The sequence below is a fragment of the Chiroxiphia lanceolata genome, chromosome 22, assembly GCF_009829145.1.
Source record: "Chiroxiphia lanceolata isolate bChiLan1 chromosome 22, bChiLan1.pri, whole genome shotgun sequence".
NCBI lineage: Eukaryota > Metazoa > Chordata > Aves > Passeriformes > Pipridae > Chiroxiphia > Chiroxiphia lanceolata.
In genome coordinates, this window is record NC_045658.1 from 3,234,333 (window position 1) to 3,249,173 (window position 14,841).

At 46.5% G+C, this 14,841-nt stretch overlaps 1 protein-coding gene across 2 annotated transcripts; it reads right to left on the reverse strand.

The window, feature by feature from the left end:
* Positions 1–323: 323 nt before the first annotated feature.
* AGTRAP (angiotensin II receptor associated protein) lies at positions 324–9,826 on the reverse strand. Of its 2 annotated transcripts, XM_032709340.1 has the most exons (6): positions 9,687–9,761; positions 4,392–4,426; positions 4,071–4,182; positions 3,266–3,464; positions 3,006–3,044; positions 324–1,216 (listed from the first exon to the last, which is right to left on the reverse strand). In XM_032709340.1, exons 1-6 carry the CDS (start codon positions 9,711–9,713, stop codon positions 1,110–1,112), a joined length of 519 nt encoding a protein of 172 aa, XP_032565231.1. In that variant the 5' UTR covers positions 9,714–9,761; the 3' UTR covers positions 324–1,109. The 2 variants fall into 2 exon arrangements, with proteins under 2 accessions (XP_032565231.1, XP_032565232.1); XM_032709341.1 differs by lacking the exon at positions 3,006–3,044 and having other exon boundaries at positions 9,687–9,826.
* Between the last annotated feature and the right edge of the window lie 5,015 nt (positions 9,827–14,841).

The following is a 14,841-nucleotide window of genomic DNA, read 5'->3' on the forward strand; positions in this document are numbered from 1 at the left end:
GTTTTAGAATTTTACCTGAAAGCTACAGCAAGGCAGATTTATTGTGCAAAACATTAGTTTATGGTTTGTCACACTCTGTGGAGCTCACCTCTTCAGTGTAAATAAATCCATCTTTTCCCTTCCCCAATCCCCATTTCACTAGCCCACCTTCCCACCCACATATTTATAACAAGCAGTACCTTCTACTTGTTGTAATAAAGCTTAGACTAAAAGCCATCAAAGCCCTGTAGAGCTTTTCCCATAATGACCCTCCCAAACTGCCTGGCTACAGCCTCAAACCCTCAGACAACACGTATATTTTCAAATGAGACATAAGTGGCCAGTTTAACGTTTTCTAACACAGAAAAACTGTGTTCATTTTATAGTTTTCTTAGAAAAATGTAACATTTCAAGTTCTGTTAAGACAGGCGGCTGAAGGCAAAAGGACATTTCAAGGCACAAAGTATCTATAACCTACATTCAACAGTCATTTTAAGTATCCTGAAGGACATTCAACTTGCATGAAAGCATCAGTCAGTAAAACCCAAGACCAGACACTGGGAGCACAAACACCTCCCTGGCCCAGTTAAGAACATTTTATACCAAGCCCAGCTTTGTGCAAACCACCACAGCTAACACAGGGAGTTATAAATCTTAGGAGCTCATAAATCTTAGTTAAATAACGCCATCAAAAACAGCTCTTGAGAACTCCCAGATGTTTCCTGGGAATATATCTGCATAAAAGCAGGCTAACTATATTGTTTAAGGGCAGTCCATAAGGCTTTTAAAGACAGTTTGTCCAGGGGTACTTTTAGTGGTTCCCTTACATCAAAGAGGATGCACAATGCAAGACCTGGAAGACTGCAGAAGGTGCATCCAGTCACACATACTGAGGAGGGATTGAGGAGGAAAGTACTGGGATTACAACGAGTCACAGTGCTTGACATGACACCTCCGAGATCTTCTGGACTTACTGCAGGAACCCATCTGCCCAACCTTCAGGGAGGCAAAAGAAGTATCAGATCCTGTCCCGTTTGCTCAGCAGCAGGTGTGGCTCCATGAGAACAGAGAGAGGAAGAGCAGAAGCCTTGGCTGGGTGAGGGCAGTGTCTGTTCAGGGCTCCACGTGCCTCAGTAGGGTGGCTGGGCTGCCTTGCCCGGGGGAGGCCACTGGGGAGGCGCTTCTGACTGATCAATGGGCTCGTAGGTGCTGCGATCCTGGCCCGCACTGGTGACACCTGCATGGAGATGGAAGAGAACAAGCTTGGGAACAACACAAAAGCACAAAAACTGTATCCTCTAGGAGAAGCCAGCAGCTCAGGAGCACACCACGTTAGCTGCCCTACCAGCTCCACAGCACCTGCCCTCTGTGATCCTCACTACACAGGCAGGAGGTAAAGAACTCATCCTTCCAACAAAGGGAAACTCACTGCTTTTGAGCGTGCCTCTTCATTCCTTGCAACTACTCTCTTAGTAGCCACATGGCTGTGTGCAAAGCAAGACCCACAATACCCCATTGCAGCATAACAGGTTCCTGTAACAGCGTATTTCAGCAAGAGCAGTGTATGGGAGCTCATGGGAAAATGAACAGACATAGCCAGAAGCAGCAGGAACCATGGCCAGCTGACAGCATGGATTTAAAGGCATGAGTCATCCCTGAACCACTCCTCCCAACAATGCAGTCTGCACACCACGGCACTAAATTTGAACCCAGCAGTGCTCCCAACTGCACTGTGAACAATTTGTCTGTCCAGGGGATGAGCGGGGAAAGACCAGGCATGTGTCATGGGGAGAATCACAGGTAGGCACCAAACCACACGAGGGGTTTGTTCTAAGCAGCAAGGATGCTGCCAAGCAACAAAAAGGGATTTTGTGCAGAAAGAAAATGAGCCACAGAAGACTAGGAAAAATGCGACATTTCTGGGTTCAGAAGGAAGATGCTGGATAGCAGGGAAATGAGAGGAAATTTGTCAAGCACATTCAATACAAAACAGCATACAGTTTGAAAAAATCTTGAAAATCTTGTGAGAGACAGTTCAGGAGAGGATGTGCAACTACAAAGTGTCTGAATTCCCCCCTGTGCCTGGGAGGAGACTCTCAGACAGTACCATGCCTGGTTTGGGATAGTGTGGTTGAAAAGGAGTCCTCCCAAAATCCAAGCAAAGGGGTGAACTCCTCAATGATACTTATACTTTCCACGGGATACACACGTCAAATCCCAGTGAGGAGCACAGTGAGCAGCTAATAGAAACTGGCACAAACATGGCCCATGGCAAGGCACTGCAGGTGACTCACAGGCCTCCTGACCCAGGTAAGAAACATCTGTCTGGATTTTCACAAGCAGAGAAGACACCCACACTGCACTAGCAGAGAGATGCAAAGGGCACACAGTGCCCCAAGCCATGATTTCCCTCCATGGCTTCTCCTCCTCTGCAGGTATCCACCTCTTTTCACAGCAGTGTGATTTTTGCTAACACCCAAAGCAGCACGAGTGACAGCTTCCAAACACTGTAATGCAGTGACACCTCCCTTTGTCCTGCACAGCCATGGCAAACAGAGCTGTGCCAGGCTGCTGGTTTTGCCAGCATGAATTCCCACACAGCAAACAATCCCTGGCAGCTGCCCAGGCATGAACTAGCACCAGGCACGCTTAGTAAAGCTAAGACCCAGAACATCCAGCCACAGCCCATTCTCTCTGGCAAGGCTGCCACACTATCATTAACAAGTGCAACCGAGAGAATAATTAGTGTCTCCAGGCAAAGCCTCACGAGATAAACATCAGTCCCATTTTCCAGGGGAGGAGATGGAGGTCTCCAAACCAAATCAAGGACATGTGAGGCCCACAGAAAGCTTGGAGTTAGAAATCCAGCTGCTTTCCCTCTGGTGCATAATCCAGCTAGAGGAGATACTCCCTCTACTTTTCCCCAGAAGGAAAAGAAAGGGTTGGCAAAGAAAGGACACCCAAAGGCTTCCCACATGCACACACAAATGCAAGAGGAGGAAGAGAGGAAAGGCCTCTCACAATACCATTGTGGGCAAAGTGGCTGCCAGACAAGGACTCCAGGTCTGCATGGGAAGAGAGAAAGAATATAAATTTAAGGCCAAAGACACACCAGAACCACAAAATGGGAGAACAGACACGAGCAAGAGAGAGTAAGCACCCCACTGAAAGAGGGGCAGAATCCTGCTGCACAGGGCTCAGGCTGAAGGGCCCAAAGAGCAAGGCAGACCCCTCAGCCCCCGAGGAGACAGCCCACACTGACAGGGGAGCAGAGGAAACATCCTACCTATGTTAAAGGTGTACTCTCCTCCACGCTCCCGGTACATCCGATACACCAAATAGCAGGCCAGGGGTTTGAGGAGGAGGCTGAAGATGGCCATGCCCACACTGAAACGGGTTGTGTCGCCGAGATGGTCGTGTGAGGGGTAGAAGATAGAGATGTGAATGATGTCCGTGAGCACTGTGAGCAGCAGGCCAGCCAGGAACTGGAACAAGGAGAGAGAATGGGACACGAGCTGAACAGGGTTTAACCACTACTAGTAACAGTCAGTGCCAGGATCTATTTCCTGTGAGATCTGTGTTCACACAATCATCCCTCACCCCAGTATCACACATGGCTAATTCCTTGACACTGCCCCAGGTAGAGAGATAATCCTACATGAATGGTCTTGTATTTTGTGCATTTTCTTCACATCTGTCGTACAGCTTCTCATAAGGTATTCCAGAATTGTCTAATTTTGTTTGCCAATCTCTTTAATGTTCAGAGAAGGGTTTTATAAAGCCCCTCCACTCAAGTATATTAAACACTTTGAATCCTCCTCTGGCATTACAAGTCACAACAGCAGGTAAAAAAAGCAAGAATCGTGTATGTTCATCTCTGAGAAGAAATATAATTGATACTGAATGCTTCTCACCATGGTTTACAGAGCTTATAGATTTATACACTCTTAAAAAAACCAAACCCACCCAAAGAGGGAATTGACTTGTTCACTGCTGTACTGGGAACAGCTGAAAATCATCACTGGCTCAAAGACTCTGCCCTCCACCCTCTCCCTGAGCAGCCTGGGGGAGGCCAATACCCTCACACTCACCATTGCGATGGCATCGAGGGAATCTCGCTGCACAATGGCCCAGATCCCCACTGCAAGGACACTGAAATTTCCCCAGGCATAGGAGGCTGGCAAGATGTGATTCATGCATCCCCTGCCAAACAAGACAAAAAAACCCAGACCAAATTCACAATTAGCCTGCAACAGTCTGTGTTCATCCCTGTTCCCATACAAACACTTCACTCATAGGTTTAGGATGTTCTTGCACACAGGCAGACACAGAGTGCTGATTCCCCAAGAATGTCCCATTCCTAGTTTGAAGGAATACCCTCTTCTCACCCAAGCCAGGCACCAATCACTCACCACACTGTGAGCAGCCAGTGCACCAGAATGATGGCCTATGGAAAAAAAACAGAGAGGAAGACAGGTCAGTAAGTTGGGGGAACCCTGGGAGGATCCACATGAAATGACACAATCTTGTCTGGAAGAGAGCCCTTGGAGCCATGAACCAGTGCAGAAAGCTGGTGAGGCAACTGGGACAGTGAAGACAAAACCATTTTTCTCCACTTCTGTTGCTGAGTATTTCCTGTGGTGCTGCACTGCAGTCGTTCATTCTTGTTGTCATGTCTGCTGACAGCCGGTTCAGGGCCCACTTAGTCTTTTTCTAAATGGGGTATTGATTTTGGAACTCCAGAAGAGTTTGCACAGACAGCCAGGCAATCTGACTCACTACACTAGCACAGTTTATACATGACCAATCTGGCATCCCATCACCAAGAAGTCCATGGATAGTTGAGCCTGCAGCTCCCAGAATTTCACTCCACTCCTCAGTAAATCCTCCTTTTACCACCTTCCAATCTGTTCAGAGCAGTGGTTCAACCTCACTGCAGTATTAACAGACCTGAAGGTATCTTCCAGGACTCTGAGAACCTGATCCTGCCACAGCACACAGCTCTTCTCACTCCTGGTGAGGCCACCAGGCCCAAATGCCAACAGTGCTCTAAACAGCAATAAGATAATGCTGTCACAAATTCTGTATTTGCACATGTCCCTAATGATCCTGATCCTTGTGCTCAAGGGGACAAATCCAAGAAGAAAGGACTATACTGTAACAAGTGACACCAGGATTCTCTTCACCAGCACCTTCCATTTCTGTAACCAAGGAGACATACTCTTCCATTTCTGTAACCAAAGAGACATACTCTGAATAAACAAACTCATGTTTATTCAGACAGCAAACGGGAACAACATTATATCACTTCAGGCTTTTTCTGTATCTATATCCATGTGCTCACTCCTTCAGAGCCTGCTGGCCAATCCAGCAAAGGGAGGTCTCTCATATTCACTCTCTAAACATTTGTGAAAACAAGAATATGGAACATGGGCTCTGTTAGCAGCCTCAACAAAGAAAGGCTGAAGCCTGGACAAATCAGAGGACCCATGGGATACAGACAATCTTCCATTTTTTCTAGTTGTGAGAAAGGCTCCAATTGGCATTTATACTGACCTTGGTGTAAAAAAAAAAACAAACACAGTAACAAAACCCCTCTGAAGCACACTCCCACCAAAAAAGGTGAAAAAGAAAGCTTGAAATGAGGAAGTGACAAAAGCCTAAGTTACTCAGTGGACACAGGAAAGCTGTATGCAGATAGGAGCATTGAGACACTAAAAAAATAATAATTAAGATCTACTGACATCCTGCCACGTCCCTTGACTTAAAACATCTACCCGTGCTCCACCTTACAACAAAACTAGCTGCTCGAGGAGAGAGTGATCTGTGAAGCTGTGACACAGGTGAAGCCCAGCCAGGAAACCTCTGGGGGTGACCCCACTGCTGTGGCTCACACTGCTCTGCCACGCCACAATGCAGATCTCTGTCTTCTGCTCTTCCTTCCCTGCAGTGCCCCAGCACAGCTGCTGAGCACTCACCAGACTTTGCTGTAACTTCAAACGCGGCTCAGACAGGTTTTTATTAATTAATTTTTTTAATTGTTCATGAAAGCTTACAAAATGCTTCACCACCACCCCCCCCAACTTCCCCTTCTCCCAAATTGCACCACGGAGACCACGGAGAAGCTGCTAATCAGTAAAATACAAGATGTTCTTGGATAAGAATGGAGACATGCAAATAGCATTTACTCAAGAGACTATCATAACATCAGGGAAATTCTTAATTAGGTAGTATTTAATTGCATGTCACATACCCAGAAGACCCCTCAAGGCTCACCAGTTAACATAATTAGGCAAGGTGGTTTTTTTCTTTAAAGCTGTCTAGATCAATATTGCAGTTATTAAATTATGAAGTATGTTTAGCCATCAGCATGAAGTCAGGTAATCTAAGGCTTATAGTATGAGGGACTGCTGAAATAAAAACAAGATATTCCCTTCCTGGTTATTAGTCCAATTTACATGACAGCTGGAATTAGCTGGTGGTCTTGGTATGCTTTAACATAGAAAATATAGTGTTAATGAAAAGCTACAGTCACCATGTGAGATTAGATAATTTGTAGGCAGTCTCCCGATAAGACAGCAAGAGAATTTAATTTTTTTCCATCTGTTCAAGGACTTAAGTCTGTACCTAAAACAGACATACATTTCTTCTTTTGAGAAAATAATTCCTAAGACTTGAACTAGGGCTGAGAGCAGAAAATAAGAAAGGTGGGTCCTTTGTCCACATCCCTTCTGTGCAGAAGGATGACAGTGTGATTAAAAGCATCCCATTGGAAAGTGGGGAGAACTAAGGGGAATTCCTAGCTCCTCTGCAAATCCCAGCATGTGATGGAACTAATTGCCAAGCATAAAAAGAGACTGGGTCTGCCTGGGTCTCATTAGATGGGAAACTCTTTGGAACAGGAATTCTTTTAAACATGCTTCAGCACAGACCATAGCACAATGTTGAATTTTGACTAAGTTAAAATTTACATGGCTCCAAATTATAATTATTTTCTTGTTGTACCTAAATTTTTTTTTTTTTTTATTTTAGAGTGAGCTCATCTACCCTGTGAGTGACATATTCACCTGAGAACATACTACCCAAAATACAGATATGAGTGGCCACCTGTGAGGATGCTGCTCATTATTATACCAGAGGGATAATGAGAGTGGTTAGGCAGTGGGACAGGCCATCCAACAGGGTTGTTGTGGCTCTGTTCTTAGAGAGTTTTAAAACTCAGCTGAATTTTGAGTTGAGCTATTTGATCTAACTTTGCTTTGCTTTGAGCAGGAGGTTGAACAGAGGTCTCTTATTATTCTGTGATTCTGTGACCTAGCATTTAAAAATGCCTAAGCACAAAATGTGTGTTTCCAGGCACATGGATTGTAGGGCATTGTCCAGGCTTGATCAAAGTCAGCCTTTGTATTTTGAGGCTCTCCATAATTATTGCAATGATCCCAGGTGTCAAGTTTTCATGGCAAAAGTAGGGCTGTGCTGCTTCCCACATGTTTTGCTGAGCGTTAGTTAGAACAGAGCATGTTCCTCATCCGCTCTAGGGCAAAGCCTGCTACATTAATTTTATAGCTCTGCAAGTAGCTTAAAGAGAGGCCTCAAGGCTGAGATATTGCTACATTCTGGCACAAACACAGCCCAGTCATGCCGTTTTCTTGGAGCTACTTCTATCACGAGGCTCATCTTTCTAATCTCACAGAACCCGTAAGCAGATCATGCCAATGAATAGTAGCAGTGTGTGTTATTTCCAGGCCCTTTCTGAGTAAGAATCTTTCCCACCTTCGTGGTGTTTTTCAGGGAATCAGGCCCTAACTCGGGAACAGCACAAAGATGCAGGTAGATTATTAACTCCCTATTCCCCAGCTCTTCAGCTCCAGAGTTGCCAGACTCAACAACAAGGAATTTCTTAATGCTGAAAACAGTTTGCCCAGGAAAAGCTCACTCTTATCTAGTCAGATATCGGGAAATGCTTGCCTGAAACCAGAGAAGAAAGGCAACATTTTAGTTGTGTTGTCTCAGTGACTCACTAATTGAAAGGCTATGTTTTTCAGCTCCCCTATCTCCACCTCCCATGGTAGAACATCTATTTTGTGTTGGCAAACTTTTTATATGCAATGTCCTTTCTTTTCACTGTTGTTTTAGCATGGGAAAAAAAATAATCAAACCAAGTTAAAAGACAAAGCAGAAGGCAAGATCTTTAATCTTCCTAGTGCCCTGGGAATCACACAATAGTCCAAACTTGTCAGAGCTAAGTATCAGCAAGTCCCCAGAATGTAATATAATCCACATGCCAGGCCTTGAAAAATCCATTTGCTTACTTGCCTCTAACAAGGGAAGTTGCTTTTCTTGGTGAACTAGTAAGAGGGGGGAGAAAACATCATTATACGAACACTGAGCTTTTATTTATCACAGCCACATGAAAGCCCTCCTGTCCAAAGCTGAATTCATAATGGTAGCTGAGATAATACTCTCCCCACACCCAACCCATAGGCAGCCTGCTCCACAGCCACTGCTCACAGCTTAAAAAAACCTGATGTGATCAGCTTTCACTCTCTGGGAGAAGCTTTAACCACAGAAAGCACCTCAAACTTGCTGTACTAAACAAGTTACACAAAGTAGTGAAGCTGGAAAAGGGCACACACACCTAGAAATCTCAGAGCATTGAAAATGTGAAAGACAAAAAAAAGAATAGAGGAAAATGTCACCTGTCTGGTAGCACGGAAGGCTTCGATATCAAACACCCACATCAAAAGCAAAAAAAGTGTGATTTTAGCATCCTCCAGCTTGTCCTGAAGGACGTGCTTCTCCCCACAGTGAAAAATGTAATGTAACCGTGGTTAAGTCTCTTATTTCTCCTTTCTCTGGTTATCAGATATTCCCTGAAATTTCCAAATTGCCCTCAACTGGAGCCTCTCCTCCCCAACAGAGAAGCAATTTCAGTTATCTACAAGGTGATAACCCCAAAGTAAGCAGGCTCATCTTTCTAAGATACTTTGCCTGACAAGCAAAAACTTTGCCTGCTCAGGATCTCCTACAGTGTTTTATCTTGGCTTAACTCTGGTCAGCTGAGCTGGAAACCTCGAGGGACACTGGTTAAGAGCTGTTGTTGCCACTCTGACAGTGTCCCTGAAGTCCGAGTGAACCTTAGAGTCATCACCTGACGGGTTTAGTGACCAAGACTCACAGAATATCCCGAGTTGGAACAGACCCATCAGGATCGAGTCCAACTCCTGGCCCTGCCCAGGACACCCCAACAATCCCACCCTGTCCCTGAGAGCCTTGTCCAAACACTCTGTTGAGCTCTGTTAGGCTAAGGGCTGTGCCCACTGCCCTGGGGAGCCTATTCAGTGCCCAGCGACCCTCCGGGGGAAGAACTTTTTCCCGAGATCCAACCTGACCCTGTCCTGACTCAGCTTCGTGCCGTTCAGAACTTCTGCTGCGTTTGCCCACGTGAGGAAAAAAAGCCTCCGAACGCCACTTCTTCCTCCTCAGAGGCCTCCACAGCTCCGAGCAGGGCCTCGGCCGGGCTCTGGACCAGGCGCAAGGCTGGAGATCCCGGCAGAGGAGAGGGCGGACCGCGCCAAGCGCCCTGTCCCCGGGATGCCGCCCGCGCCCCGCGGCTCAGCCCCCCCGGCAGCCCCCCGGCAATGCCCCCGCTCCTCCCGGCCCCGGGGGCGGCCGGAGCGGACCCTCCCCGCCGGAGCAGCCCCTACCTTGAGGCTGACGACCGGCAGCTCCATGGCAGCGGCCCCGGGACTGCCGGCGGGGCCGCTCACGTGGGGCTGGGCCGGGCCGGGAGGGCGAGGGGCGGGCGGAGCCGGGACACCGCCCCCGCCGGGCCCTCGGTCACAGCGGGCCGGGCCCGGCGGGGCTGGGGGGCAACTGGTGGCTCTTGTCAGGCGGGTTCCAGCGGAGGAGCTGGTCTGGGGGCTCTGCCTGCCTGATGTGTATCGCACAGCTTCTGACCTCGTGAATGCATAGACATATCTCAAAGGCGTGTCAGAGGATGGTGCCAGACTCTTTCCAGTGATGCTCAGCGACAGAATGAGAAGCAATGGCCATCCAGGTGAGTTCAACTCACTGCAACTAATATCCAGCAATTAGCTGCTGTATGCCAGTTGGTGATATGCCTTGTGCAGACTGAGTGAAAGCCTAATATGCAGCTGGCTCCCTTCCTGACAGCATAAAATTAAATAAATTAAAACACAACAAGTTTCACCTCAACACCTCAACTTCTTTATGTGCAGGGTGGCAGAGCACTGGAACAGCTGCCCAGGGAGGTCGTGGAGTTTCCCTCCCTGGAGACATTCAAACTCACCTGGACATGTTCCTGTGTCACCTGCTCCAGATGACCCTGCCTTGGCAGGGAGATGGACTGGATGATCTCCAGAAGTCCCTTCCAACCCCAACAATTCTGTGATTCTGTTTCCAAAGCCACCACTAAGTTAAAAGTGTACACAGATTAGTCTGTTGACTCCAAACACTCAGCCAAACTCTTCCTGCTGCTCACACACGCAGTGCAGTGAGGGAGGGTTTGACATCACACTTGGGCTGTGATCAGTGTCCAGGAGGCCTAAGGCCTGTATAGGACTTAACAGCTTTCTGCAGGAAGAGAAGATTTTTGTGCACACATCAGTGCTGTGACCAAAAAACGAGGAGTGCCAAAGAACCTGTTGATAGACACCAATAATAAGGCAATTTCAAGGTGCTGAATGTGCTCAGCTGTGTCGCCCAATAGCCAAGCCAAGTTCAGGTCGGTGTTCGGGGTTGTGCCAGGTGCCTAGAATGGCTGGCAGGTACTTAGTGGCTTCCTTTGGCCCTAGATTTTTTTCTAGAACTAGATGACTGAACTCTTTGCATGAAGGTCTAGTACAAATCACAAGTTCTTCATTTCTCATTCTGAAAGAAAACTTGTTCCATTTTAAAGCTAGGGGAGTTGGTAAGTGACCAACCCAACCCCACACAGTTCAAGTATAATTTCCCATTCCCTGTCCAGTTCATACCAGCAGCCCTAAGTATGGCAGATGAACTAGCAGAACCCAAAAGCCAGGATGACACCTCTCAAACCCTCCCTTCCTTGCCCAATATGTGCTTTACTTGTCTGCAAAGTAAGACTGCAATGTCTGACTAGGTCAGTTCCTTTCTTGTCATTTCTTAAGGAAAAGATGGGGCCTCTAAGGGATGAGCAGGGTCAGAGGTTCATTGTAGGGCTGTATGTGGAAATTCATGAGTCATCCTTCAGTCTCATTTCCAGTTCAAGCAAGAGTATGCATGAGAATCATGCAGTGCTGAACTTGCCCTCAGACATTCTTAAGCAAGCCACAACTGTAGCTCTATCCAGCTTGTCCTTCACCATGCCCTGAATGCTGCTGACTGCTTGTGTGCAGCAGACTTCCAGATCTCCCAAGGCAAAGCATTAATTGCCAAAATGAAACAACCTAGAAGATGCTAACCAGAGGAAGCATCAGAACAAAACTGACTGGCTGCGTAGCTCAGAACAGCAGTAAAAAACCCAAAAGTCCCCTGAGGAATCTCTGAATGTGTCACTTTCAAATGAAAGATTGAAATATAATTCATCTATTGCCACATGACACATCAGCTGTGACTTCATTTCCATTACTGTGTCTTTCAGGGACACGTTTCAGTGTCTTGTAGGGAAGTCTTGCCTCTATTCACAGAAGTAGTGGCATCAAATGGGATCAATGCTAGTGATTCCAATAATGTCAAGGACAGGATTTACCCTAAAAAAAAAGATGGCATTTACCCTAAAAAAAGATTGGGCACCTGGAGTGGGGGCAAGGATAAAGAGAGACTGAATAGCCATTTTGCTGGCTTAGTGTTGGGTGTGAAGTGCACTGGAATGCCCTTCTGCCAGGGCAGGTATCTGTCAAAGGAGAACTGTTTGCTATAAAGGCAAATCCCACTGTCCCAGCTGAATGATAAGCCCTGTTTGGATGCAGCAGTGTGTGGGTGTCTTTGCTCCCTTCAGCATTCTCACTCAGTCTGAGTGAGACAGTCTCATTATCATTTATGCAGCCTGAGCCATAATTGGGATTGATGTGACCGCTGTTTAACTCAAAGCATTCCTTTCCCCTTGTAGAATAAAAGCACTTTACTTCATTTTGTTCATCAATGTATCGTGCAATTAATTCAGCCCTGCTTATTATATCTTGGGCTTGCATGTCATGCACTCAAGGGACTTAGAAATGTCTTAATGATCTCGTGGATGTGAAAACAATGAGGGCTATGACAGACATTATGCATTTGCACGTCTCTCACACCTATGAGATCTGGGGGCTGCTTGGTTTTTATCTCTGCCTTGTGCTGCTTGTACCTTGTAAATTGTCTCTGTTCCCTTCCCCAGGCTTGATAAAGCAACACAAACATGGAGAGAAAGACAAGCCAGCAAGTTAAAGAAGAGCTGCAGGGAGAATCAGGCAATCCAGGAGACTGGAAACGGGATATGGAGATTTTTGTGACTAGAAGACTCATCCAGGTGAGTTCAACTCACTGCAACTAATATCCAGCAATTAGCTGCTTTATGCCAATTGGTGATATGCCTTGTGCAGACTGAGTGAAAGCCTAATATGCAGCTGGCTCCCTCCCTGACAGCATAAAAGTGAGGCTAATAAGGCAGAAATGCCTTCCTTTGCATTTTCAGGACACTCTACCCTTGGTGGGTAAGGTGAAGCAATTCCACAGGGAAGTAAAGGAGTTGATACAGTTGCTCCTACTGTCCTTACCTGGCCCATGGGAATAGAGACAAGCTCACCCCTCATAGTTCTGCCCTTCTCACCCCTCTCTTGGGGTCTGCTCTGAAGGTAACCAAAGGCTGCAGCTGACAGCAGTGTCTCAGTTGTGCCCCTGGCTATGGAGCTGAGAGCAGTGAAGGCACCAGCTCAGCACAAATACATATATTAGCCATGGAGCCTTTCTGAAAAAGCAGTGAGGAAGGGCACATAGAATTTGCCTGGCTCTACAAAATCCATTTTAAATCCCAGTGGACAATAGGCAAGCAGAAACATTACCTGGATTGGAGGGGAGACTGAAGGCATTTTGTAATGCTGGTGGGGAGCCTCCTCCTGCAACTTCACTGCAAATGAGGCTATGGCAAGGTGATTTGGGGAGTGGAGAGGGTCACACTAATGTGGTATCTTGACGACCACACTTGAAAGTCCTTTCCAATCTCAGCAGTGAGAAGCTGCTCCTCTGATTTTCTAAAATCTAAGTAGAGCTTTGAGGTATCACTGAGGGACTACTCTTCAAGATTCACTGACACTCTAGAAAATGAACTGACACGCCAGAAGTGGGTTTATGGAGTGCATATGCTCACTCAGTACATTCCAAGAAAACAACAGCCCTCGTATTTTTTCTGATAAAAAGTATGCAAGCAATGTTTTTTCCAGGCTTTATGTAGCAGGGAGTGACTGGCATGGACGTGAACAATTTGGTGTAGCATGGGTTTGAAATTGAAGCACTTTCACACACTGTGGATTGACAACAGGGTAATTACTGGGGGAGGAAAGGAGGAGAGAGGGTTTCAATAAAACACCCCCAAGCTAAAATGAATGCAGGCTCTTACAGACCTGAGACAGAATGATTCCCAAGTGTTTTAATTTGTGCTTCCACTCCTTGTCTCTCTTGCAGTCATAATTTTGAGAACTGCCAGCAACATCCCCAAGATTCAACAGCATTTGCAGAGCAGGCAGCTGCTGAGACGATTATGTCAAATCTGCACGCTGTCCTCTCTTTTCCATGTCTGATTCTCACCCTTGGAGAAGTGATTTAAAATGATGTGTAACCGTTGGACTGGCTGGTAACAGCAGTAGCTGTAGAGCAGGAGTTTGTGTGGTACTCTCTCACTCCTCTCTCTTGCATGCTCTGCAATTAGCTTTAAAAATTATTGCACAGAGCCCTGCTATGGCTGGTCTGGGCCCAATCCAAAGTCCTTTCAAGACAATAGAAAATCCTGCAAGAGCTCTGCCTTAAAATCTCTGGGGGCAGCAGAGAAGCTGGGTTTGTGTGAATTCCTAATTTGAGTTTCTCAAACAATCCGTTGAGAAGAACATATAAATCAAGACTTGCTGCATATTTGTGTCCCTCTCTCGCTCAGACCTAATGCTCCCCAAAGGCAGAACTGTCACTGACTGCAGTGTGACTGGGACATACTGGGAAAGAAGGGGAAAGTTGCTGAGCATAACCCAGAGATAGTATCACTCTGCAGCTGCCGTCGTGGCCTTGAGACAGCACAGAGCGGCACTAAAAAGCTTTGCTGCACTCACAAGTGGGTTGGACTGGTTGTACAAATGTTGCCCTGTGGTTTTACATCACAGGCTGCTCTTGCATTCCACACCTTGGCGTGTTATTTACTCAACAGCTTTCCTTTGCTCTGCAATTGCGAAGTCAGTGGTTGATGTGGCTGATACATAATTCAGGCTGATTCTTTTCATGCTGCTGTGGCTATGCAGCACGTGCCTGGAGCACTGCTCACCCTCCCCACCTCTGCAACACCACAGCTTCATTCAGAGGGAATGATGTTTGGTCACAGGCTCTCTTTCTGAAACTCCACTGTGAGCAATAAATCCAGTAATCCCATGATTTGATGGACAATAACTAACTCAATTTTCACTGACCTTACACATTTAACTAATCCCACCAATTAAGAATAATCTGTTCTTTATATTCAGAGTTAATGGCAGACTGAAAGCTGAAAAAGCAAGAGCAGACGGAACAAGTCTCCTTTTGGCATCTGAAAGCTCTGGCTTAAAATTCAGACTTGCTGTTTGAGCCTGCTTCTAGTTGGATTTGCACCAAAGTCTTGACCAAAACACTGTCCATGATCCTACAAGGATTCAGTGTGTAGTGTAA

Coding starts and splice junctions, on each gene's coding strand:
- AGTRAP (XM_032709340.1), bottom strand. CDS start 9,713: ATGGAGCTGCCGGTCGTCAGCCTCAAG. Junction 3,045..3,265: donor AGAGTACACCTTTAACATAG/GTAGGATGTTTC, acceptor CTTCCCATGCAG/ACCTGGAGTCCTTGTCTGGC. Junction 1,217..3,005: donor CAGCCACTTTGCCCACAATG/GTATTGTGAGAG, acceptor ATCTCCATGCAG/GTGTCACCAGTGCGGGCCAG.